Source organism: Brachionichthys hirsutus, chromosome 10 (genome assembly GCF_040956055.1).
Source record: "Brachionichthys hirsutus isolate HB-005 chromosome 10, CSIRO-AGI_Bhir_v1, whole genome shotgun sequence".
NCBI classification, from domain to species: Eukaryota; Metazoa; Chordata; class Actinopteri; order Lophiiformes; family Brachionichthyidae; genus Brachionichthys; species Brachionichthys hirsutus.
The window spans coordinates 8,873,370-8,901,066 of NC_090906.1; the positions used below are offsets into that span (position 1 = coordinate 8,873,370).

The 27,697-nt window shown below is 41.8% G+C and overlaps 1 protein-coding gene across 1 annotated transcript in view; it reads left to right on the forward strand.

The window, feature by feature from the left end:
• The first annotated feature begins 2,149 nt into the window (after positions 1-2,149).
• Positions 2,150-27,697, forward strand: part of nrxn2a (neurexin 2a) — a 59,397-nt gene continuing 33,849 nt past the window's right edge. The window contains exons 1-9 of the mRNA XM_068744848.1: positions 2,150-2,852; positions 3,763-3,783; positions 8,698-8,727; positions 8,975-8,986; positions 15,263-15,564; positions 19,152-19,313; positions 25,053-25,482; positions 26,068-26,451; positions 27,120-27,323. Of these exons, the coding sequence (XP_068600949.1) occupies positions 2,150-2,852; positions 3,763-3,783; positions 8,698-8,727; positions 8,975-8,986; positions 15,263-15,564; positions 19,152-19,313; positions 25,053-25,482; positions 26,068-26,451; positions 27,120-27,323 (2,248 nt within the window). The remainder of the gene's footprint in view (positions 2,853-3,762; positions 3,784-8,697; positions 8,728-8,974; positions 8,987-15,262; positions 15,565-19,151; positions 19,314-25,052; positions 25,483-26,067; positions 26,452-27,119; positions 27,324-27,697) is intronic.

The window sequence follows — 27,697 nt, forward strand, 5'->3', positions numbered from 1 at the left end:
CCATCTCATATTTGATTGTCAGCTCATTGTGGCGAGAAGCAAACTCATCGTTAAGCTCTCTGAAGAGCCTATTGCCAGTGAAATTGTCTATGAAGGCTGTAGGCATGCTGTCCCTGTTGCTTTTGCAGATGATGTATTTTATTTATCAGCAACGGTATGGATATACCTGTTCCACCATCTTGGCGCATTTATGAGTCTTGCGTTGACTCTTTGCAAAACAAGTCGCACTTATCAAAGCACAATATTCCTAATATGTGTAAATCAAAGAGGATGCAGTCAGATCTGTATGCATATATATATATATATATATATCTGTGATAGGTTCTGAGAAGCAATTCGCAGACTGTACCTGACCCTGGTAAACTGCAAATCATCCTGTGAGGAGGGTGTCAGTTTTTATGACCTTCCCCGATGCAGCTGTTCCCAGGATAAACCCATCTATCACAAGGAGTTTCTCCTAACCTGGGCCTTTCTGATAGCTTGGCTAGAAACGTTGATTTATTGGATGTGATGCTTTCTTGGAATATCTACTTTTAGTGAATGCATCCAGCTGTGGTGGTGACTCATCAGCAGAAAATGCAATGTAGGCTATAAACTCCTGGCAGACTTTGACACATATTTCTCTTTGTGCCAAAAATGGAATTGTGTAAAAAAAAAAAAAAAATGTAAGAAATGTTCCCAAATGAGAAACATCTACAAATGAAGCAGAACCTAGTTTAAAATGATTTAAAGACTCTTTCTGTTGTGGTTCATTGCAAACCCTATAAAGTATATTTAGAGCTTGTAATTATTGTTGAATGGCTTGATCAATACCTCGTATCTAAACTACTGACCAGACGTATGTCTTTCTGTAACTGACAGGATGACCTATGTATATTTTGTGAATGTAAAAACCAGAAAACTCATCATTCACCACACACACACACACACAGCTTTTATAAAATAAAATCATTAATCTGAATGGAAAAAACGTCAGTGCCAATTTCAGTCCAATCCTGGTACACAACATAGTTTTATGTCCTCGGGCCTGTGAAGTGTACCAACATCTGTTTTGTCAAAGTATTGAATTTTGTGGGGTTTTTTGTGCCTTCCTTTTTTATCAGCCTTCAGCCATCTCCTACCATAAGTTGCATACATAGAGGTAGTATATGAGCTTTAATTCACATACCTCCTTCTAACTTGATTTATTACCTTCGTAAACAGTTTCCTAAGAATCAACGGCCTCAAGTCTACTTCATTGCAGCAGTAAATTATGGTGCCATTTAGAGTAAAGTAGCTAGATAAAGCAGGACCTGCCTCAGGGTGCGGCGACACTGTAATTGACAGGTCGTTATCGTGGCTTGTTCTTGCATTCTCAGTCAGATCCGATCAGACGAGAGGCGTAGCATGACGTCTCCTCCGGCTCCACCTTCTCGTCTAAATCCGGTCACTTCAAGCTCCAGAATGACAAGATGGTGACAGTAATGATGGGAAATATAGTCTCAAACATGCTGTTCACAAACCAAAGGGTGATGATATGGTAGCTCCATCCTCTATTCACTATATAGTCTAAGCAGATATCAGGTTTGATTCCACCCCCACCCCCACCCCCAATTTTCAACATGATTGAACAATTCTCAGCTTAATATGTCCCTTTCCACAATTTCAACGATTTCCTAGATTTTGTAATTAATCAGTCATCAGTCCTGAGTCCACTTTGGGACTCTTCATCTCACGTTCTTCTTCTATGTCTTAGGATGTTGGGCGGCTGAGAAGAACGGTGGCTGTACCCAAGCTGCATGCCTCGCTAACCCCATGGGGAACTGACAGGAACAGTGCTGGATGGAGGCCAAGACACTGGATGGCGAAGGCGAGGAAGCACACAAGCATTGTGGATCACTCGTGTTACGTGTTCTCTTTCTCAGCTGATGCAAAGTAGATGCAAACTATTCTGAAAAGTGCCTCATTTGCTCACGCTGTCACATGTGGCCAATGGAGAGATGGCAAAAAGAATTAAAAGGCTAGGCATCCAAGGCTAAAAAAGAAAACAGTTTACCTGAAGATTGTTCAAATTTTGGGTGGATAAAAATATTTCACTTTCCTCTGCACGGCTCTTTGGAGTTGTATAAATTAGAGCGCAGGGCGACTTCACTTGTGGACTGTAACCATCATGGGCAGGTGTGAGGGCAAGGTTTCCTGGTTACTGTTGTTAGCCTGGCTGGTGCTAACAGGAATAGCTTTGGAATATGAGGGGGTCCCGGGTCAGTGGACACGCTATGGCCAGTGGGACGCCAAAGCCACAGGCGAGCTCAGCTTTATTCTGAAAGCAAATGTCAGCAAAGCCCTGGTGCTCTATCTGGATGATGGAGGGAACTGTGACTTCCTGGAGCTTCTAGTTGCCGATGGGAGGCTCCAGATGCGCTTCACCATTCATTGTGCCGAACCGGCTTCTGTGCACACGGAGACGCGCGTCAGCGACCAGCGCTGGCACAGAGTCCTCCTCTCCCGCAATTACAGAGAGACGAGGCTGGTGGTGGACAATGAGGAAAAAGTGGCCGAGGTGAAGTCCAAAAGGAAAGAGATGGCGGTGGCGAGCGACCTTTACGTGGGGGGGATCTCGCCCGACGTCCGTCTCTCTGCCCTGACGTCCAGCACTGTTAAATATGAGCCACCGTTCCAGGGCTTTATAGCCAATTTGAAACTGGGGGAGGCGCTACCAGTGCTGTTGGATGGCCAAGCCGTTCATAGTGATCTGGAGTATATATGCGCCACGGACTCTCCTTGCAGCAACAAAGGCCTGTGCTCCGTCAGCCAAGGAGAGATCGTCTGCGACTGTTTCAACTCCAGCCACAAGGGAAGGTACTGCCATGAAGGTGAGACGAACCCCGCCCTCCTTTTGTAGCAAAAATGTCACTTTCTAAGGGGTAAAAGGGGTTTTGACCTTTGTGATGGACACATGCCATATTACTTTCATATATTATATTGTTTTCATGGATTGGTGTGTTATGGTTTCTAATTTGTTTACCAAATGGCTTCTTTTGCTACACTAATGTACTTTGGCTGCTGATAAATCTCGGCATCCTTAGCTTCTAAATGGTAGAAAATCTTTTTGATATCCCTTTCTGTATATGAGCTAACAAACATATAGGCAAAGAGAATAATCAAGAAAACATTCAACGTAAATCAGGCAATGCAGCAGTGCTTTAAAGGACCGCCTGGATGTGTGAGTCCTCAGAAATTATTTTCACACATAATTCAGTCGAGGATAATGGCTTCCTAATGCCGGCGATGATGGTGCGCTTTCAATTCTGGGACACTTCACTCGCTGGGGGGGGGGGTTCTTTATTCTGAAAATTCAGGACAGAACATTTTGAGTGAGTTCCAAAAGTCATTATTAATTATAAGAGAATGAAAACAGAAAATTGTGGTTCAGACATTTTCCACTTGCCGAGAACAATTGTATTCCTTCTTCCAGAATATCGGTGCTCATCATATTAGATTGGTTATTAGAGTGAATATAACTTTTGAATTTCAGCATGCTTCATATTTTTTTTCCATCTGATTGCTAGAAAACAGGAAAAAACCCAGAAAACAGTTGACTGTCTCTGTAAATGTACGTCTCAGATAAACTTAGTTAGTTAGATCCATTCTAATCGACAAAATAAAATATCAACCATCTGTATTTATTGAGATGAAGCTGCTGGAATGAGAATCATTTAATATTTCATATACCGTGCCCAACATTCTAAATGCACCTGTTTTTCCCTCTGTTCTTCTCAGCAGCTGTCCAGAGAGAAGTAGAAGGTAAGACAATGCATTATATATAGAGAATAATAACGAGCAGAATTTGCTGTGCGTGACGGCCTTACCTGCAAAAGGCGATTTCCACAGCGTCCGTGTATGAGAGTGTGTTCGCTTATTATCAGGTTATTGTCTGTTTGGACTGCAGTTCTGACATCCAACAAATTAAGCTGTAAAGATATGCTGTCATCGGTCACAAGGTCAATGCAGAATAAAACGCTTAACGTGAAGAATGCTCATTATATGTGCAGATAAACAGGGTGCTCAAGGTGACTCCAGAGTTCTGCAAAATGGAACATCCATATCGTGCACCACAGAGAAAGACATTGCACAGACATGCTTTGCTTTATTTTTTCTAGTTTCTGTATTTTATTATGATGTCAGGGTTTATTCAGTGATTACGCCCTCATATGACATTTTGCTCAAAGTTCAATATGTGGAGAAATGATGGCATAAATCCTCTGGTATAAAATGACAAAGGAAATTATATTGAAGCCTTGACATTCATCAAATTGTCATCTTATTTGTGTGATGGCATTACTTTCAGCTTTATTTTCTTAAAAAGGGGACAAACAACCTTTGGAGGGGAAAGAGATGTTTCCTTCGTTGTAGCTTCATTTCAACTGACCACAGTTAAAGGAGATGAGATTGTTTTCTAATGAGATGCACAAACTGAATGTGAAAATCACGACTGAAAGTAAGGATGGTAATTTGTTCAGTCGGCACGAGAGCTAGGCATCCGTCTCCTCCTGAAGGACGGCTGTTTCTGGTGAAAGGGCAGCCATCAGGCTCTGGAGACCGGTGGAAGGTGCACTCAGCCCCTGCACATTATAAATCACTGTTGCTGTCTCAAAATGTACAGACCGAGCATGTACCTGCACTCTAAAATCCCGCATCCGACGCTGACATTTGCCAAAATAAATACACTGAAGATTGCAAAATGCTCTTTTCTTCATGAACAGTGACAAACTCTGGTACACAAAGCATTAGTTGGTGTGGATAAACCTACTTACATGTCCTACCTTGCGAGTGTGGTGTCTAGTTGTATGCTTTGGGCATATTTTTATTCAAGTTTCATCTCAGCACTTTTTTGAAAAAAACAAAAAACAGTATTATTAAATGACATGCTGCAAAGAGAGACCAGCCGTTTTTTTGATTTTGATGGATGTGGAGATGATTCCCAAACACAGAACGCACGAAAACAACAACAGCAACTGCACATGTACAGCAAACTACTGCAGTACATGTGCTCCCCAACAGGAAGCCTTTGTCCCTGCATCAACAGAACTAGACGAATCTATATCTAAAGCACCACCTTACCCCAGATGTGGCAAAAGATGGTAACCCATATGCTGCATTTGGTTTTGGCTGTGTGGATTTTAAATGGTGCAGGAATTATCGCTATTTGTTTGGGGAAGAGCTTTGAGACAGTGAAAGCCTTTTTCACAGCAGGTGAGTCCTCTGACTTGTTCATCCACGTAACGCACTACGTGGTTCTGCATCGATCTGTGTGGACAAAAGCATGCTCTAATGCCGAAGGAGTGCAGGCTCCTTTTGTGAACAAACAAACAAACAAAAAAAAAACGGGTCTGTGAATGAGAGATAAGGCAGATGCAGAATAGAATCACTCGAAACATATTGGAAACCTCACACAGCTAAGAAAATCCAGATGTAGGTACGCTGCATTAATGACAGGGCTGAGAAAGGAAGCTTAAAAAGCCTCGATGAAAGGTCACAACTGTTCCGGGCGGGCTTGAATCCCTCAGCAGCAGTGACCTTGGTCCAATATTATCATTATCAGACTCCATGCAATGGCTCTGTCAGTCATTCGCATTACTCACTGACTGACTGTAATAAAGACAGCATTTTCATTTTTACCATATTTCTTTTATAAGTAAAGTTCATTAGACTGCCATGTTTTACCATTAAAGTAATCCCAAAAGTTCACACTGTCATAGGCAAAAAAAAAAGAAAAAATGAAATTGAGATGCTTGAAATGTTTCCTTTTTTTTTTTTTTTTACCATAATATAAATGATCCTGATATTTATGGAATGTTTCCTTCAAAGGTTCAGAAATATTGCTTGTTAAAAGCAAAATAATACATTCCAAGGAAACATGTGCCTGTCAATATAAGCCTTGACACATATCGTCCCTCCTCTTTGCAGCAGTGTTTATTCGCAATGAAAATAAATAAATAAAGATTATTTAATTTGTAAAAGTAATTTATATTGTGCTGGCGCGGCAACAGTCTCCAAGAATATTATCATTGTTACTGCCTTCATTTCCTGGTGGCTAAATCCCAGCTGACTCATACAGGACTCCGTGTTCAAACCTCTAACCAGCACCACTGCGTGCTCTGATGTTTGATTCTATCATGGCTTTACTCAAGGAGAGCAGGTGTGGATGGAAAAGACATCCCCGGGCAGACCGAACTCTGCTGTTAAATGATAAAACGATCATTAACTCATCACATCCACAAGATGAACTCGACAATGTGGGCACTCCAACCACAGCTGAATAGAGCTGCAAGCTACCGTATTCATGGAGTTAAAAAAATAATAATACAGAGCTGCTATTCCTTTTACAGACAAAGTCAAAAGGGCCCTTAAAATGGTATGCTAATATTTTAAGAAATGGACTCCATTTGCTGCACGTACTTTTTTTTTTTAAGGATGATTGTAATTTAAGATTAAAAAAAATAGCTTGTAGATTACTGGTAGGTTTGTTTCCAACTAGCCAATCCCTTCTTATGGGACCCTCTCTCTCTCGAGGCCTTGTTATCGCTGCATTCCCGCAGAGAGAGATTTGGATGTATTACTTATCCCGGTGCGAGGAGCAAGTCCAGTGGGCGGCTGCTCCGATGCTGCAGCAACACCACCGCTCTTCATCCGCTTTTCTCCAACTCCTTGAATTACCAAAAATTCAAAGATCCTTTTCTTGGCTACAGCAGTGCTGCCCAGTTTGGGTCGGCATCAGTCTTTGTTAGTCTTGGATGCATTTGTCAGACATGTGGGTCAGTTTTCCTGAAATCAGAAATGTGTGGCGTCATCATAGGCTGTGAATTCCTTGGGTCAAGGTCACTGTCTGCGTGGCCACAGAAATCAGCACGGTTGCACCGGGCATGCCGCGCTTGTTGAAGCGACGGCCTCTGGGTTTGTGTGTGCTTCATTCTTTTAGATGGATAATTGAAAGTCTTCCTCTGCACTGCCACTCATGAGCAAAAGAAAAACGGCTGGGGATTTCACCAGCTATTCTCCCTTGCTGTCCCGGACTAGCGATGGTTTCTAGTGTGACGCAGCTGGAATTGTCTCTGGATGGCAATGGTGAACGAGCATCTCTTTTAGCCCCCTGTTGCTTTTGGCATCTGATAGATGCGCTTTCTCTCGTGTAGCAGCAGATGTATGGGCACGAGATTCAGAAACACGGAGAAGAGGTCAGGAAGAGTCAGTTTTTCCAGACAGTGGTAAATGAAGGGGACGACGCACCGTTTACGCCTTGCGTGTAGAGGCATGCGTTTTCCATTTTGCATGCATGGCCATAACAGGGGCGGATGCTGACAGGCTTGAAGCAGTCTGAGCAGAGGCTTAGTCACTGGTCCGTGCAATCCCATGTTGGAAAGCAAGGACCCCCTTCCAGGAGTGATCATGTCCTTTTCACACCAAGAGGAGCAACATGAACAGCTTTGCTCAGTGGAACGTGTGTTAGATTTGTACAAGCGGTCTGCCCCTTAGTAGTATTTTGCCCGATGACTGAACTGGGAAGGCTGTGTGGAATGTGGAGTGCTGATGCACTGAGAGCTGTTTGTGTTGGCAGGCACGGCGTGCCTCTTGCTCAGCAGTGTTTGCATTGTGTCATTCCCATCCCTTTTTTTATTTTAGGCAAGGGGAGCAGGTGAGGAATGGCATGTCATTTCTGGCTGGCCTACTGATATATTTGTCCCTTTCGCTTTGTGCACGGAAGCGAGAGACTCGTGCTGGTGGTGCAGACAGATTGAAAGCAAACTTGGCTTTCATGCCGCAGTCTGACCAGCTGGAATTTTACACGCCGTCACCTGCTCGGCAATGCCAGGTGATTAATAGGTTGCAGTGTGTTTCGAGTTTGCCTTCTCAGAGTTACGGCTTGTTTTACCGTCGCTTTTCTTTATGTCGCTAATAAAAGCGTCAGAGAATACTGAAAAGCTCTGCCTGTCTTATTTGCGGTCCTGCTCTATGATGAGGCTTTAATGCAGGTCAACATCTGGTTGCAGCCCATTAGAATAAAATGGATAGGTGTGGCAGATTCTTATTGGCTGCCTAATCTGTTACATGACGTATTTTATGTCACTGCATCAGCACTGAAGCTCTAAACCCATTGAGCTCCACTATATAGTCAATCCTCTGTCAAGATGAGTGAAGGTTGCTGCGATTTAGTGGATAAAGAATGGTGAAATTCCCAGCCCAAGTATAGATCCTTGTCCTATAGAGGGTCGTATAGGCGCCTCTGGATTGACCGCTTTCATTCTCATGAGAATGCCTACAGAGCCCTGTCTTATATCCGAGCAGCAGCGCTACTATTATATGAGGTCACTGCAGGATTAATGTCTGTGTGATACATCGCTAACACGCTTTGCATCCAGTAAACATATAGTGTGTGTTCCATTTAGAAAAAAGCATCTGTGTGAGCAACTACCCGTAAGGGTTGTACCAATCAAGATGGTTTTTTCTCTCCTTGCCTTCCCACGCCTCCCCCGAGACGTTTGTCTTTTTTTTTGGGGTTTGAGTTCCCCTTTTATATTTTATTTTGAACTCCGACATCCGAAACTTTCCCAGGATGTCTGTCACAAACTGCAGTCCAACATTGTGACAATGGTTTTGTTCTCCCAAGCCTCTTTATGAACTTCCTGTTTTCGTATCCTTTTTTCTGTTTTTTCCCTCAAGGTCTGGCGCACCTGATGTTAAACCGCCAAGGTATGGGGTCTATCGGTTTGCTTTTCTTTCCCAGCCATCTTATCACAACATTTCCCCTTCCCCTGAAATCATCTCAGTTAACTGTGCTGCACTAATATCTCCTCTCCTGTTTTTTCATGTATATATTTGCCTATTCGTTTTATTTCTTCCTGTCATGTTATGCTCACTATTCACTCAATTCTTGTCCGTCAAACCCTTGTCCTGACCACTGACTGAGCTACTGGAACTTCACCATTGACCTCTGCAGTTTTTCGCCAAGGTAATTAATCTATGCTCATCACATCTCCAGTTTGGTTTAATGGTGTTTTCAAAGGTAAAATGGTTTACGAGAAGATGAATCTCATGCCAAAGGTGTCACACCGATAACTTTATATGCATTTTGCATTTTGAAGGCTGTTTTTTTTTTTCATGACAGAATCTTGTCTTTCCTAAAGTTACAAGATTATTTCTGGGTTGCAAATAACATTTCCTGCATTGCAGTAGTTAGTAGAAATGTGTTGAAAATACTGTAGGCACACACTCATGGAAAAACATTTCAAATTAGTGATGGAAGCAGTACTTTTACATAGGAGGAGTACACAAGAAGTGGAAGCTGATTGATATCTGAATAAAGCAACTCATTGGTGTGAAACATTGGAGAAAAAGCATTAATGCAGTGTATTATTATAAAAAAAACACATTAATGCTACGCAGGGGAAATTAAATAAACAGCATGTGTAGCTTTGACTAGAAGTATTTTGCATTTACTCTTTTGGCATGTGTTGTACGATTGAAAGCTCCATCCTGTCTCCATGGTAATCAGCGTGGTCTCCAAACACAGAGACTTGCCTTTGCTGACCCCACTCTGACAGAATAATACACAGCTCAAGTCCTCGCTTTCCTCTTCAGCGAATAATATAATGTTGAGAAAATAACACATTCTCTTTTTGTCTTTATGCCACAACATCCTGTGTGGCGTTCCGCTGATCTTACCCACTAAACGATGGCTTTTTGGTTGCTGTTGTATCTCCTTCATTCCTGCTGAATGGTATAAGTAATTAAGTGTTCCATCACAATAAATGCTATAATGATATGCTTCCTAGGGGATATATAGACAGCCATGCATGTCATCTAAAATGTTACTCTTCCCTGTTGAACCTCACTTAGTGACGATGGTGTGTGATAGGGTGTTTGCTGTTCTCATATATCTTCTCTTGTCGAACTGATAACTCTAATATTGAGGTTATTTACAGGGTTAAGTGAACACTTCAGTGTGATAACAGTATTTTCTCAGTGCTATAAATGACATCGGAGACTAAAGTCCGTATTCTTTGGTTACTTGCTTTGAGCCAAATTTGCTCATGTAGTTTAGCGATCGGTCTTTAATAAGCCCAACAATAATATAAAAATATATTTATTTAAAGACCCTCCTTTTATTGATGGGTACGGAGATGATGCATGCTGCCACTGCCTCAGAAATGGCTAATATTCTCTGCTGTCGTATAATAATGCAGCTTATTTAATTATATATCTATTTAATTTGATTTCTTTATAAAGGCTATATCCAATCCATTTCATGCATCAGTAATAAGAAATAGTCTGTAATAAATTGGGCATTGAAGATAAAAATGTTAAGCTCCAAGCACAGCGGTTGCCAGTAGCAACATCAGTATGGGAGTATCGAGACAGCAGTCTGATTTCATCTGCGTTTATTTTGCCACTCCATATTTCAAATCAGATCTACTCTACAGATGAAACGCTCTTATATAGAATTAATTATCTTTTTCCAAACTTTAAAAAATGAGTACAAAAGGATTCTCTAACAAACAGTGTTAAAAAACACCATCAGCAAAAGCATCAGGCTACTAAAAGATCATGTTTCAGAAACAAATAAGAAATACCTTTCAAGTATAAAACAATTATTTTCTACAAACACCAAAAAAAAAGTACCACGAATTCAGGCATGATCCTTGTGTTGCACTGTGGCTTGGAATTTCGTGCATTTTTCCCATTAATTTTGCTATTCACAATAACAGGTCACGCGGTGGGTCAATTTTATCACGGGATGCGATGATCAAGCTCGTGGACTCCAGAATGCAGAGACAGAGGCAGGAGTAAAAGTTCAACAAACACACTTTACTAAATACTGCACAACGCAAGTACAAAAATAGACATATAAAAACCAAAACCACACTAACTACTACAACTAAGACTCGGGCTGGCTGAGGTCCTCATAACCAAAAACAGAAAATGCAGCCAAACAAAATCCTAAATATAACACTACAGCCGGGAGGGGGGGATCACAATTCACAGCCGCAGTAGAGAGGAGCTCTAAACACGCTGGAGCAAATTAACACAGAGTAACACACAATAATCTGGCGCTGGAGCATCAGCAGGGTTTACATAACAAGCATTTCTAATAGACAGATGACTGGCAGGTGTGTCTCCAGCCAACTCTCCAGCGGCCACGCCCACACTGCAAGACAAGGAAAAACAGTGTTTTGGAGACCATGACAAATTTAAATGAGAGGTCAGTCAAAAACTGGTTTCACTGAATCAGTGATCAATCTCTTTATCATTCAGCATTTCATAGTAAAACGTGAATTTCGGTCGGGTAGACGCTGCTGCAGTTGCACAGAAGGCAGTATCACCGCATGTCCAACAAGCTGGCTCCTCATAAGGAGCAGCGACTCTACATGGACCACCACCCTAGAGGAAGCTCATTTCAGCTGCCTTTATCTGTGACTGAAATTAATTAAAATCACAAAGAAATATTGTCTGCAAAGCAACGCAACTCCCCGCAGTGTATGCCTAAAGGAGTAGTTGCTGCTGCGTCTCCAGCAGCTTTGGCACAGTTTTCTGAGAAGTGACGAGTATGATCGTAGAGACTCGTGTCTCATTAATATAAAAATATATAAAGCAGTGAATGAAAGTAGCCAAAAACCTGCAGGATGGGTGAGCTCAGGGTGAAGAGGAGAGCTGCAGCTCCTCCCGATCAAGAGGAACAAGCTTAGACCCATAGCAAGACTTAATAAAGTGGCACATGTCAGTCCTGCAGATTTGGGTTGTGAACCTTCCAGTTTACTCAGTAGTGATTTTCCTCATTAAGGTGTGAAGTTAGTGTTTAACCAACCGTAGCTAAACTGCAACTGCCTCATAGCAAACCAACTGTTCTGTTTTAACAGGCTGTCAGAGAATCATAGTGCTTCTGTTAAACATGTTTTTTTTTGTTAGCTCGGCCATAATGATCAGTTTGGCTTGTTTGTCTGTTTGCAGGAATACATAATGGACTTTCATGAAACCTTTCAAGAGTTGGTGGGCATTTAGTGATGAATGTTTTACATGTTGGAGTAGATCTGGATACAGGGGTGGATTCCTGGCATTATTGTGATGAAAACTATTTTGGGGCCATTTTGACAGTGTGTATTGGAGAAGTAAGAACTCTACTCTATGCCATTACAGAGTTTTAACAAGTAAATATATCGCTGCATCTTGGAAGAGATCAATATAAATCAAACACGTTTTATGCAGACTTAGGGGAGTCTGCTTGCATATATAATCCAGACCGGTATTAAACCGCTGCAAATGCAGACATTGCCTGACCACCTTTAGGATTTGCTGCAGCTATCTGACATGCGTAATTCCCACCCCCGAGCAGGAGATGAAGTCAGTGCATATGCCATCAGTGCCCTGGGCTTTTTCACCACTTTGAAATGAATCAGCTGTAATGCATAATGTTGTTGAGCAATCCACATGTTGGTATTTTTCACGTTGGTGCAGCAACTACTGCACGGTGTAATGGTGAGAGAGAGAGAGAGGGAGGAACAGGTGTGCTAATGGGAGGTAGCAATAGATCATCTGTTCCCATCTGATGCAATAACATCTTCCTCCAGTGTTTGATCTGCTATGTAACTTGACTAATGGTCAAATGGCATCCATGTTGAAGCTTCTTCCATATTTTGAAGCTCTTTAGATTGACCGTGAGTAGCATTCCAAGGACTCTCCAGTTTTGTATCCTGACATTACAGGGACCTTTTATGGTATGAAACCATTAAATGAGGAGAGGTTGGTGCTGCCCAACATCAGCCCTGTGAGAGTTCTCAGCCCCCGATGTAAACGTCTCAATCAGAAACGTTTCAATATGAGGTATTAAACGGCTCCCGGGTGGCGTACAGACAGACAGAGACGCTGATGGTATATCGTTGAGTTGGTGCCAAAGATGTCGTTGAGTCAGAGTAAACCTGTCACTTTTCACAAGCTCGTAAACGTTGCTGTGGACTGTGGCCCAAACCATGATGATAATGTGACCTGCTGGCTTCCAATGATCCCTTTGAGGCCTTCAAGCGAGCTTCAGGATCATCCGCTGTTATGGTTTTCATTATGGAAATGGCAGACAGGCTAGTGCAGGCTGTGAACCAGATATATTGTTTATCCTCTTATGAAAAGGAGTCATGAGACAAATGTTCTTGGATGTTATATTAATTGGCAGCCGAGCCTGTGGGGATAGCAACCCAACATGTAAGCACTAATGCTTTTCTAAATTAAGCCACAATACCGTCGGTGTCCATTAATTGTCTTCTCAACCCTTTCTAAGTTGCTCAATTTGCTTGGATTCTCACAATGTCGGCACCTTGATCTACATTTCACCTACAGCATCACTGTAATGCCGAACTTCTCATTTCGGATCAGCGGTAAACGCCTAACGAGTAACTGTCTGTTCAGCGGTTGAGTAACTAAGCTCGAACAATAGACACTACGGGGACCGCTGATCCTGCTGGCTTCATTTGGCCCCGGAGTTCAGGAGCAGCCATTTACTGTACAAGCCAGCAGAAGCTTAAGGGACAGCTTATCGCTCTGGCTTGAAACAGCTTGCCCAGTGGCTTCAAGGCTGTAACTTACAAACAAGCTCCAGAAGCTTGCGTTTTATCCTGGAGGACACGGGTCCCATTCGTGAGTTAAGCAACTACACTTTGACCCAGTTAATAGTATGCCTGGGGTTAAGTTACAACCATTAATTAACGAGAAAAGTGTATTTGATTATTCCATTCCATTCCAAGTGGAGATGGTTGGTTTGCTGGGGCGACCCCTCAGGGGACAGGCCGAAAGCACAGTAGTAGTACCGTAGCATGTATTCATAATGACTGAGTGAAGTGAAATGTTTGGAAGTATTTTTATGATCCATAATTCCATAAATGTATAGAGGGCTAATTCCCCATCATTCGTCAACATAGATTGATGGCCTTGATCCATTTAACAGGAGGGGTTTATTAAGGAGCTCATCGAGCGCCGAGCGGCGTCATTATTGTTCAGGTGGGCTTTGTTGCTCACAATAACAGGCTTCTCTTGAAAAAAAGCCCTCCATCAGGTGCTGCAATTTCGATCTCTCATGTCGAGAGCAGAACCAGATAGAGCACTTTGGTATCAAGTGTCGCCATCATTTACCTCACAGTCCCCGTGTAAATCATTTCTTCACACGGAGTGAGGTTGTTGATATTGGCCCGTTGAATGTTGGTCCTGTGGCCGTTGGGATTTTGTCACAGTGTTTTTGTGCATCAAGTTGCCAACAACAGAATATACCTGACTCCCGGTTAATTCAGCAGAGGTCTGGCAGTCCTGGGTTGGCATGGTTACATGTGCTCTACAGCTGTGAATGCATTTTGTAGATGCACGATCGTTTGGGTTAGGGCTGGTGCAAATCCCTGCAGTCAACATTACACACTCCTTTGAAACTCAACATCTGTGATGTTATGTTGTGTATTGTGCAATAAAACAGCACAATTTAGAGTGGCCTTTTATTGTGACCATTCCTCGGCACACCTGTGCAGTAATCAAGTTGTTAAATCCGCATCTTGATGGGATACACCCATAAGGTGGATGGATGAGCTCCACCAATCACAAATGCTTACTAAAGTAGTCTTTTGTGTGCATAAAGTGTTAGATCTTTTACTGCGACTCCAAAAAAAAATGGATTTACTGTATAATTAACACACTGAGTTCTGAATTCGATGTCTAGGAAAGCCTGACATATTCATTTTGACATTTGAATCAGAATAAGGCAGTGTTAGAAACTGTCCTTGTTAATAAATAAGTCAAAGCTATAATGTTGTGCTATATTTCATATTAAATCTTTAAAATGTTCTAATTCATAGGAAGAAATTGTTCATTTTCTGGGGCACTATTTTCAGTCAAGCTCTTGTGTGCTTGTGAGAAGTAGCAGTAGTGTTTGTGCATCGTACTCAAAATAAATCTCTCTGCGCATGTTCATGGTAATAATGGGATATAATGCCCAGTGTGTCACTCGTGGCGTCATGGCGATCTGTGGGAGAGATTTGGGAGAAGCGTCAGGCTTTGCTTTCACAGACCGTTCTTCTAAATGTTTATCACTGTTTGGAACTTACCTGGAATTTGTTACCGATAAGTAGAATAGCCTCAGAGAGTCCTATATACCGGTAGCTACACAGTGAGTCAAAGTGGTGCACATAAAGTACTGTGAAGCAGAAGAGCAAAGCATTAATGGCTGGAGTGATTATCTAATATATTTCTCCTCCCCTCTTAGGCCAAGAGGAGTCAGTGGCCACATTCAGAGGCAATGAGTTCTTCAGCTACAACCTGTCCCACACTCCCATTCAGAGCAGTATGGATGAGATCACTCTGTCCTTCCGCACCCGTCAGAGGAACGGCCTCCTGCTTCACACGGGTAGATCAGCTGACTACGTCAACCTGTCTCTGAGGAACGGAGCTCTGTGGCTGGTCATCAACCTGGGCTCTGGAGCGTTCGAGGCCTTGGTGGAACCGGCCGGTGGGAAGTTCAACGACAATTTGTGGCATGATGTTCGGGTCACACGCAACCGCCGGCAGGTGAGCGTACGTGTTCTGTGGGCGGCTGCCATGCTTGGCGCTCAGAGAAATGGGAAAGTACATTTTTTTGCAAAACGTGTAGATTCTTTTTTAGCTGTAATTGGAGTAGAAAGCAAGAAAGATCTAAAACGATGCTTGTCGTTATGATAATAATTATGTGTTTCAATTATTATAATTATGTAATTATAGTTAACATACATGAAACTCTTAATCTGTAGTTCTTTTGAATTTTTACTATTTCTGTCCTTTATGAATTCATTTTTTTTTCTTTTTTTTCTAATTTAGGGCAAATATAATTTCTTTTATAATCAGGAATCTTATTTTTCCTCTGGACCCACAAGATTACTGTGCAGGTATTTTTACCTCACAGAAAGGAGGCCTATATTCATACAACATTATCCACCCAGTATGTGTATTGGGCTCTTCAGTTCGGCCCTAAACAGAATAATTAATGCTTTATACCATCGTAGCCTTGCAGCACCATCAAAGAGGTCATGGGGCGTTGAGCTTTTTTACATAATGAATACAGCCATTGCATGTGTCTGATTCTGCACTGTGCTGTACTCCCGCTGAGCCCAACCCTGCCCAAATGTTCCAAGTTCATTAGTTTGGTGCACTGGACAAATCACAGTTCTGAATTCCCCCAACTAATTTATAGACTGTCAGGATGTGTCGTCTGCATTAAATTGTTACCCTGCTGGCAGAACCTCTGTGGCTGCCGTTATTCTACAATTAGTGGCCATCATACAGGGAGACGGGCTCATCTTCCCCACAGATAATTAATGACCCATTCTGTTGGGTTATAGCATCTTTTAAAATCTTTCAAATTTTGGAGGATGACTTGGTCAATTCTAATTGAGCATTTTTTATTTATTTTTGCCATGTATGTAGTTTTGAAAATATTTCCGGTTGACTCAAAAGTGCTATTATGGGCTGTTACAGTTGTTGGAGATGCTAATATGTTTTGTTTCGTTGTATCCCTTCTCACAATATTCAAACCCAGGGAATTATGCACTTTCATATGCAATGGCTAGAATCAATGTTTTGCTTTGTTGATAATGAAAGACTCCTATTGGTGGAAGCTGATATTGTGCTATCACACAGTGTGATGGCAAGCTTTATCAACATGCATGTGTTACGATTCTATCCACTGTCACAGCCAAGAAAATGAATATTCATTCATATTTTTATATTTCTTTCTCTTTTTTTCGGTGAACTTTGTCAAGGACTTGCCGATGCACCCCCTATAGACCAGTGTCTTTGGTTCTTACTTATTTTTTTAACACAAAGAAAACCTTTGAGCTGCTTTGCCGTGCAATATTCACACCTTAGCTGAGGATTAAAAAAAATCACACTACCGAGTGCAACAAAGTCCCTGCGGATCATTTCTAATGCAACATTGAAACTGCATGGAAAGAGGCTTCCTGAAGGCAAAAGTAGTCCAAATATTTTAATGGCAAGCAAAATGATAATTTGTTGCATTTCCTTGAACTACACAGTAAGTAAATAAATTAGGCATGTTTCTCCAAAGTGAGCTCACTTGCTTTGCCATGTGAAATGCATTTAAGAATTTCCTTTCTTAAATTAATAATAAATACACTTTGCGTCAAGCCCTCTTTGTCAGCAGCATAATCTGAACCTGCATCTAAAGTTTCATCGTCCTCCACGTCTGCTTCCTTGTCCCGTCTTCCAGAACTGCAGCAGCCTGACGCTCGTAACGTCACTTGTAGTTTCAGTCATGCATTTGATCCCTGTGTAAATTGCTTTCCCCTCAGATAAGTTCGCACACCGACATGTTGGTAAGAAGAACTGTGAGCTCCATGTGGAAACATTTGGTTTGATCCATTGGTGCTCTTTGAGGTTAGAACTCTCCCTATTACTGGGTAAACTGGCTGGTGTCTGCGTGCTCTCCTGGCCCTTTTTAATGATGTGTTCATCTATTCCTGGGCTGCACAAATGAGCAGACAACACACCATTGTGCACAAACGTTATTTGCCACTGCAAAATAAACAGTAACATAAATAAGTGTTTCTCTTAAATCGGCAGCTTTGAAAAAGCCCTAGAGATGTGCGCCAGCCTGGAGACATGCAGCATGATTCTTATTATGGTGTGTTCTTATTTATTTGTTGCTCATGCTGAATAAGGCACAGACAATAAACAGGCATATTTTGTTGGTGTCCATCCAGTGACATGTTATAATACTCATAAAGAATGTTTTCGATGCTATGGAGTGAAAGAGAATGTTGTTGTCGGAGGTGAAAGGCTTTAGGCTTTCTGAAGTTTTTTGATGTGCAGTAACACACGGTCGAGCCCCATTGCCCTCTGACTAAAGCCACTGTCTGAGATGCTTAAGGTTTCAGCACAAGGTAGTAGAGAGAAATCAATATCTGCCAGTGAGCAGAACGGTGATCCAAGACCAACCTTTAGACCTGACATCTGAACACAGCATGTCAGATCAGCCACGTAGCGAACAAGATGCCAGCTAGACTCACAAAAGTGCGCTGGGCTTTTGAAAAGCCTGAAATGTTGTTGGTTTGTTGTATGAGTGCTTACGGAAGCCAGATGAGGTTTACTGTTCTCGTTTGTGTAGATCTGTTGGGTGTGGTCAATATGGTAGTGGTATAGTCATCTATAGTCAGGTGTTCAAATTACCTCAGTGTCTCCAAAGAGTGGAAGACGTTCCCTTATTATCTGCACAGCCTGTTTGTTTTTATCTCAACATGCTATTAAAGCTGTTGATCGTTATATTGATCATTAAGCATCTATATAATAAAACTAAGTTGTGAATTTTATGGTACGGCTGAGCCTCTGACCTGCATCCGGGTTCTCTTCACTGACATATCGATTTCTGTCTTATGCTTCAGCATCTCAAGCCGTCTCCTCTCCCTCTCATGTGAATTGCGCTGATATTTTCTAATATTTCCTCCATATTGCAATTATCTTGGATCGTTGCAACATTTGGTTGTCATTTTGAACGTGCCTTTCTTCTCCTTCAGTGGACCTGGTCATTTTTTGATCTCTTTTGTGACGTCAACAGGAAATGCAGTCGCAGCGTCGCTGTAGGTCTTCATCAAGTTTTATTTGATCTTTTTCTCACCTACTGAGGTATTGTAAAGAGAGCTGGTGCACCGGTGCAGACTCACATGCTACTTTAACTGTATGCTTATTGTCATGGTAACAGACAATATATTTGTCTTCTTCTATTGCCATATTCAGCAATTTGTATTCTTTGTCTGTGTAAAGATGAGACTGATATGAGAACAATCTTGTTCTTTTGTTTCAAAGAGTGACATGGCTTTCTATCTTAAGTATTTACTCTCTAATTATTCGACTATACTGTAGTATCTATGTTGCTGTGATGTTGACACATGGGTGAAAGGAATATTTATGGTGCACTGATCCCCCCTGCAATCTTCCTAATACTGTATATCTGAGATCAGTGGACCCTTTAAATCTGTTCTTGTAATTTCGTCCAGCTCAGTGGGAATCACAAAATCAAGCATGAAGTAATGAGGCCAGTTCTTTCTGTTGGACTCAAATCTCTCTATGACTTTCCACTTACCCTCCTCCCTTGCTTATTCCACCAGGTGACAATCTTGGTGGACGGGATCCTCACCACCACCGGCTACACTCAGGAGGACTACACCATGCTGGGCTCGGATGACCTCTTCTACATAGGCGGCAGCATAAACACAGCGGACCTGCCAGGCTCTCCAGTCAGCAACAACTTTGTTGGCTGTCTGAAAGACGTGAGTACAGTAGAGTATTTGAAATACTATCCTACCCTCATTAGATAGCACTACTGCTATCTATAAGCAGGGTTTGCTCTGCATATAGAAAATCAGTCTTCACATTGATATTGATTCTGCTGCTCGAGGATATTTGAAGGAGAAGGATTCACCTGAGCGGCTACACTCTGCAGCGTATATGCATTTATAGATTCCTGCAGGAATCCCTTGGGAGCCGAGCGCCAATATCCACAAGGAAGAGAAGCCTCTTCTTGTGCTCGTTCCTGAAACAAAGACTAAACTCCGTTTTCATCACCGTGGCCACATTTTCTTTGTGGCTTTTTTAACTCTGGCTTGTTTCTGTCACATTAATTAACTAGAGAAAGCCAGTTAAGATCATGTCCTCAGCAGTGGAGTTAGCAGTCAAATCGATGACCTGTGGGTTAATGCTCAGCTTTAGCCTATCCTTGCAAGTCTTTAACGAAATGAGCAATCTGGTACAAAACACACAAGGTGGTCTGTGCAATGACGATGAGATAAATGCTTTCTCTAAATATTTGGAAGTGACACGAAACCGTGTAGCAGAATGTTCTATTTGTGTAGTTGGTGACAATAACAAACTCAAACAACCAAATTGTATGTGTCAGGAACGCTTAACTTCAAGGGATATAATTTGATGTACTCCATAAATTCTGATAAGCTGTTATTAGGCTCTGCTCTTGATCCCCGTTTTTCCAGTTTCATGGGATTCCCTTTGGGGTACCACGTACCGAGAGCAAAGCAGACTCTGCACAAAATGCCAAAGCAAATAAAGTATAACTTGGCTAAGCTAATAGCAGCAGCATCAGTTGCTTATAGAGACTGTTACATCATATTATTAGAATTAAATTGATTGCTTATTTGAATATTGATGAAGATGGTGTGGGTGACTTCAGCATTCTGCCAAAACTTACTTGAAAGATCTCACTTTACAGTTTGAAATGTTCTCACTGGAAGCCAATCAAAAATAAGTGGTTTATCCTGCCAAATCTAATAAAGCCACGAAGCGGTATCTGTGTTGAAGAAGGGAAATCTTCAATGCTGCTGTATTTGAGCAGACAAGTAAATCTGTGTTTCAAAGTATATTCCCATGACACGTAAATAAAAACAGTTCTACATTTAAGATTTGTCTCTGGGCTGGGCTCTGAGGATAACAGTGCTGGCTGCTCAGCCTGTTGTTCACCACTTTGGACCAGACAAATGTTTCCCCAACAACCATTGGATAGATTGCAATAAAATCTGGGCAGGCATTTGTGGTTCCCCAAAGGATGTGTTAGGTTCAGTTCAGAGTTGGTGCATAAAATCCAGATGGCGGAAGAAAGTCAAAGAAGTTCAGGGAATTATTGGCATTAAGTGTGAACTTGGAGGCAAGCGTCCAAAACCGATGAGCTGTCCGAAAACAGACAAATCATTTATTCTCAAGGAATCCAAAAACAACAGAAACCAAGTTGCAGAGTAAACAACCCAAAAGCACGCCAGAACAGCAACAAACACAAATGTTTTCAGGCAGAAAATTGATAGAATGACATGAAGGTGTGATCAATCAGGATGATTAACTTGCAAATACCATGAAATCACAAACCAAACGTGACGCATGTTGCCATGAGCCTTGCAGACGCCGCCCAACGTTTCCTCAGATGTTTCTATGACATGGATGCGGTGACTCAAATGATTTCCGTGAAAAGCCTTCGTCGGTATTTTCCTGGATGATTTTACAGATAATCTGTGTCCCCCAGAGGATGATTTCTAATCATTTTGATCATCTCTCGATTTCAATGCCAAACCATCATCAGGCTGACCTGATCAATACGTTGCTTTATGACTAAATCCCAGCATTGCCATCAACTTGAGCTGCATTTTGTGTTTATGTAAATGTTCAAGCAGTCAACATTAGCATGTATAGCACTAACGGAACGGTGCATTTACATAACGACTCTGTCATTTGAATAAGCTCAAGTGAAAATGATATGTTATTTATAGGCAAACTATTGTCCCAGCACTGCTGGCAGTACTGCAGCCTCCGCTCTGTGGGTGACGGAGCTGGAGTTGTTGCTTAGCCCTACTTCCGCTGCGCATAAATGCATCCTAAAGATAGTATGACAAACCTGAAAAGTCCCCGTAATGAGAGTGAGCAGAAGCAGAGCTGATCAAATGGGATCAACCCACGAGGAAATCCAGGATCTTGGTTCAGAGACATGTAAGACCAAGCCAAAGCTTGGATATGAATTCTAGTGATGGCCTCGAGCTGGAGTATTCAAGGGAAACCGCATGGGATGAGGTGAGTCAATGATCCGCCTCTAATGAGGTCTGAACAGTTAGATGCCTACAAAATACGATGGGCCTGCGCTTTATGCCAGACTGAAGAAGAATGATTACTTCACATTTTTATTAGTGCAATAAATTTATTTTAACTTGTTTTCAATCCATAGTGTTTATGGACTGAAAACGATTTGTTTGCAATGCAAAGGAGAACAAACTAGTAGGACAGTTTCAGGCTGAACAGGCTGGAGGCAGAAATTTATGAAAGGAATCAAAAATCACAACTTACAGTCACTTATTGGGAAAATCAATTCTATCCTCTCCTGTTAGCAGCAAACATGTAAATGGTCATTAACAACATTTAGTTGAAAAACAGCATTGGCTGACTCACAGCAGTATATGTGGTCATAGTGTACACTGTCATAATATCAGAAACTCCACACTCCTCTCTCAATGCCAAAATTCCTTGTGACAAAAATACGGAGAGATCATTTGTAGATTTGCAGAAAAAGACTCTGAGTGAAAAGAGGCAGCTGCTCTCCGAGGCTGAAGTTGTAAAAAAAATAATTGCACAAATTTCCGATCATTGTAGTTTGTATTCAAAAATGTCTCGCCCTGAATTTGTTTCATTGATTGATTGAAACGTGTGTGTCGTCCTCTCCGCTATGAAAATGTCCACTTCCTCTGGAAAGACCTGGACAGCTACAATCAAATCGCACACATAGTTGTTAAAGCGATCTCACGTCTATACCCTTAATGATGATATTTATTTCCGTCTCAACTCCCAGACACTGAGCAACATTCCCTGCGATCCTCTTGGTGTGAGCGTGAGTTTATTTTCAGGTCTGTCTTGTTTCCTGTTGAGTGTTACGAGGGCTGTAACACCAATGATCTCACAGAAATCCTCTCTTTCCCCGCTGCAAAATGTAACACACAATATAATATCAGTTGATTTATTGACTGCTATCGAAAGAATAGGAGCATCAGTTGTGCCTGAACATCCTATGCTAATACCTGCAAGGATGATTTGTTTAATATGATCTTTCAGGGACTTTCTTTTCCATCTCATCAGAAGGGTTTCGTTCACAGCCTCCATGCACTCCTTCACTATCCCCCCAACTGTATTTTTGCAGTTTTTACACTATTTCCTTTAGACTCCATGTTTATTTCCAGTGAGGTAGTGACAGAGCTGTGCTGTGAGCTAGTGACAGAGAATCTGTGTAGGTCGCCCATACGGGGCTTCGACCTCATTTCTTTTCTGCCTCGGTATCTCAGATTTCTGCAGATAGGTTTATCCAGTGTCTGTGTCCAGCTTTATGATGCTGATTAATGAGTTGTTCTACTTTTAACAATACAGAAGATGTTTTTTTTTTTTACTAACACAACCGTAAATCTGTGCCTCACTTTTGTTTTGCTGATTGCATATGCTACAACTAATAGCACATGTTAGTCACCTGTATTTGCAGCCTATAGCAGCATTAGGACTCAGCCGGCTGCCGCATGCCCATTTAAAATCCCTTTGATTGATTAGCTAAAAATAGAATATCTGTACTTTGTCATCAAAAAGGATATGTAGTCTGGATAGACGCCTTTTGTGGTCTGGATGTAGCTCCAATTCTACTAATTGGCGACCCCTGGCATGTAAGAACAAAGTTGTGTAGAAATCACATAAAAAAATATTTAGTGATGATGAAAATAGTAAAATATTTGGCAAGATAGGCGTCTCACTGTTTTGAATGTATAGAGGTTAAGTCATCGCTAGCGTAAGTTCATGTTATAAATGATCATGCGTGTTAGTGCTGTGGGGTAGATGCCATCAGGTTCGTCAAATACGGGAAAAATAATGGCCCCTTTCAGACAAATGTCTCGTCAACAACAACTAGCAGGCAGAGATGAATCTGTCTTTGAAGTCATCGGTTTCGTATGTTTGCCCACAGGATATCCCGCACTGCATCATTAGGTTTCTTTGAAAGATTGTGCCAAATGTGGCCATGAATAATATGCCCCACAGCTGCTAACAGCAGAGAAGGTCTTCATTCTCCGACTGCCATTATTCTTCACAAGACATGAAAGCTTTGTCATCCGACACCACAGGACCTTTCTGTGTGTTTTGGAATGCTTGATATTCTGCATCTCGAACCACAAATTGGTGATATGAGATTTCACTTCCTGCATTGTCCCTTTGCTTACATATGGAGACCCAGCAGAGACCATGGCGTACCTTTTTGTAGCCATCAGTGCATTTCTTGTTAAATGTAGCATTACTGGCTATAAGAAAATGTCTACATATAACTGCTTGTGCCGTATTCTTGCTTTATATAAATGTTTTACCGCTGTGACTGTTTTGATTGTGCATCTTCCCTTTATTAACTGTCTATTACACCCATTTCTCAATGGTCAGTTTCACCATTGCACAGAGCACGGAGGCAGTGTGAAGTGTGATCTCGACTCAACCCCCCCCCCCAGCTCAGCTGTTAGTCCTCTGTGCAGTGTCGCATATCACCTCAGGCAGTGACTGGTTGCAGAGTAGTGTGGCAGATAATAGTGACCTCCGGGTGAGTTGCAGCTGATGCAAAATGAGACAAGGGTTGCTGTTTCAGGCTGTGCATAATGAACAATGCAAATATCAGAGCAGGAAATAATATAACAGCAACCAAATAAAGAAGCTCACAGAAAGAAGCATTCAGTTCAAACAGTGTATTGATTATTTTATTTTTAGTGGAAGCTATAATCTTTTAAAATGTTTCTATATTTTCAGATTAATTTGAAATACCAAATAGCAATTTTTCAAGCACGCAGACGGGTCCATTTTTTCTTTTTTGCTGCCACTGCATCAAATGTTCAGTAGTGGAAATTAATACTAAAGATTATTCCCGTTTATATTTATTAAATTAACTTCTTTTATTGTGATATTATGCTCTGTGCTTGGAAAGAGTTAAAGCCACCTCTGTCCTACCTAGGTTATTCAGCATCAAGACACAATTGCTGGTCTTTTTGTCGATGCTCTGAATTTAAGATTATTCTTCTGTGCATTCATTGGTGACTCAGTCAAATTTCTATTTACTGTATCTTAAAAAGCATTTTGACTTGCTGCCTTCTTTCCTTGGTTAAAAAATGTATATAGTAGTCAATAAAGAATTTGCTTTCACTTCTAAACCAGTAAAATTCTATGTTTTCTGCTCTACATGCTTCCTTTATTGCTGCAGGGATACACAGTAGTGAAGAAAAATAAAATAGAAAATCATTGATTTCCTTTGTTTGATTGTGAATGCAACGAGTACTTTGACATTCACATAATCAAAAGAGGTAGTTTAGTGACACAACTAAAGGAAAAAGTTCAGCTCCCGTGTTTATCTTCTTTTTTTTACTTCTACTCTTTATTGGTAAATATTTTTCAATCTTTGCAATAAATGTATTACTCTCTCGAACTGTCACCTCACTGCCACGTCTCTCATTTATTAGGTGGTCTACAAGAATAACGAGTTTAGACTGGAACTGTCTCGGCTGGCTGAACAGCAAGACCCAACAATCAGTATCCATGGCGACCTGATATTCAGCTGTGAGAACGTGGAAGCCCTGGAGCCGGTCACCTTCGACACACCGTCTGCCTACTTGACACTTCCTCGTTGGAACGCAAAGAAGACGGGCGCCATATCGTTTGACTTCCGCACCTCGGAGCCCAACGGACTGTTGTTGTTTAGTCATGGAAGTTTGCAGGGTACGCAGCTGGACAGGAAGCCCAGGGCCGACTTCTTTGCCATAGAGCTGCTGGACGGATTTCTCTTCCTGGTCATGGATATGGGCTCTGGGAGCATCAAGATGAAAGCCAGTAAAAAGAGACTGGATGGCGGCGAGTGGTGCCACGTGGACTTCCAGAGGCGGGGGCGCGACGGTAAGAGAAATGTATATTTATGAAGTTAGAGAAACTCTTAAACCCACTTGAAGCTGTGGAGAGGAGACTTTGGCCAGCATGGCATGCTTTCACATTTTCTTCAGTGCAACAAAACATTCAGGCATATTGGCTTTTAATTACGGTGTTATAATTAGTTGCTATAAACTATGGATGGCATTTTGAAATCTCTAATAAGCCATTTCAAAATTGCCCAATTATACAGTCGCCTACGTCAAGTTAGGTTTTATTAGTGCTGAATAAATGTCGTTTTGCCTATTTAGTATGGTAGATGTGAAAATTCTCAATGCTTCCATTTAACTAAACTTCCTTCTCAGGAAAAAATACTCATTTATAAATCTCCGCCATTCCAAAGCAGGTTTTCATTGTAGCCTCTGCTTTCACTCAAGTCCAAGGAAATGGCAGCGCAGTTTGTTGCTCCAGTAAGCAACTCCAGTCTTACAGCTTGTTCTCTCCTCTCACTAAGCACACACACACAAATCGCCACACACATGCACCTGTCGATATTTTCTTGAACAAACACCAGTACGAATGGAAGCACAAGATGACTCACTGCCTCGCCTTTAGGCTTTATCTCCGTGAACAGCCAGAGCATCCCCTTTTCCGCTAATGAAGGCAGCGAGATCCTCGACCTCGACGGGGACATGTATCTTGGAGGATTACCCGAGGATCGTCAAGACCTCATGCTTCCCCCCGAGGTGTGGACGGCGTCTCTCAGCTTAGGCTACGTGGGCTGCGTGAGGGACCTCTTCATTGACGGGCAAAGCCGTAACCTGTGGAGGCTGGCGGAGGTTCAGAGCGCCACAGGTGTCAGTAGCTTCTGCACCAGAGAGACTCATGTCAGGTGCACCAGAGACACGTGTGCCAACGGCGCACAATGCAGGGAGGGTTGGAACCGCCATGTTTGCGACTGCAACGGTACCGGTTACCTCGGTCCCAGCTGTGAAAAAGGTAAGACTCTGAGAGGTATGGTCAAGAATAGGAAGGATAAGTCATTTTCAAATGCTGCTGAAAAGCTTTTAACACACTTGGGCTTGTGTTTTATTTATTAGCTTACCTCTGGAAGTGCAGCAAAGTGCCTGCACAGATATAGATACAAAGAAATGTCATTACCAGACCTTCCTCCTCATGCTTGCAAAACAATAATAGTTTCATTTGAAATTGCGGCGTGATCATCCTCATATCACAGTTGGCGCTCCATTTATGAGGGGGTTTTTTTTATCATGAGGGTGCCAGTGCTATAAGTGTTTTATTAGCAATGCAGTGCTATAGAGTAATTCAGCTTGAATCACTCTGCATTCAACACGCAGATGGTTTTCTCAGAGGCTAAATGATATGAATCCTGGGGCAGCTAATCGTAGGAGGATGTATGAAAATTCCCCTCATATTGCAGTATGAAGGAAATATTATTGCTGCAGCGGTCGTAAGCTTCAGGCTTTTTCTGCCATCTGGTGCAAATGTTGAAAACTGCTATCTAAAACAAAATCACGCAGCACCTGAGATAATTTTGAATAAAGCTTGGTTTCGATTTCCTAAATGCCCCATTTTGTTTTAACGTCGTGTTGTGATTCCTTCTGGGCGCACTGCTCTCTAACTTCTCCTCTTCTTGAAATCGGTAGAGGCCACCACGGTGAGTTTTGACGGCAGCATGTATCTGAAAGTGGTGCTGCCGAGGACGATGCACACAGAGGCCGAGGATGTGTCCCTACGCTTCATGTCCCAGAGGGCTTATGGACTGCTGATGGCCACCACCTCGCAGCAGTCAGCTGATACCCTGCGCCTGGAGTTGGACGGAGGCAGAGTGAAACTCACTGTGAACTTGGGTAATGCTGCTGAGGCACATGCGGGCAGATATTACCAGTTGAGCTTTAGGACGAGGTGTTGGCCAGCCAGTTTTCATATGAGTTTTGTCTCTGCCATTCTCATCTTCATACACATAAACTGCAATTGCTTAAAAAGATAAATCCTCAATCAGGTCTGTTGCTGGAAAATCGTGCATTCTGTTATGAATGGTAGGTTTACTGGTAAGAAATGAATTAATGGAAGATAAACTTTCAAATTACGATGTTTCGAATGTAATTAAGATCCTTTTCAACAGTCATACATACATCCACTTTCTTGTAGATGAGATGTATTTCTATATTTTTCCTTGGCATATATATTTTACCTATACCAGTAAATATATATATCAGGAATT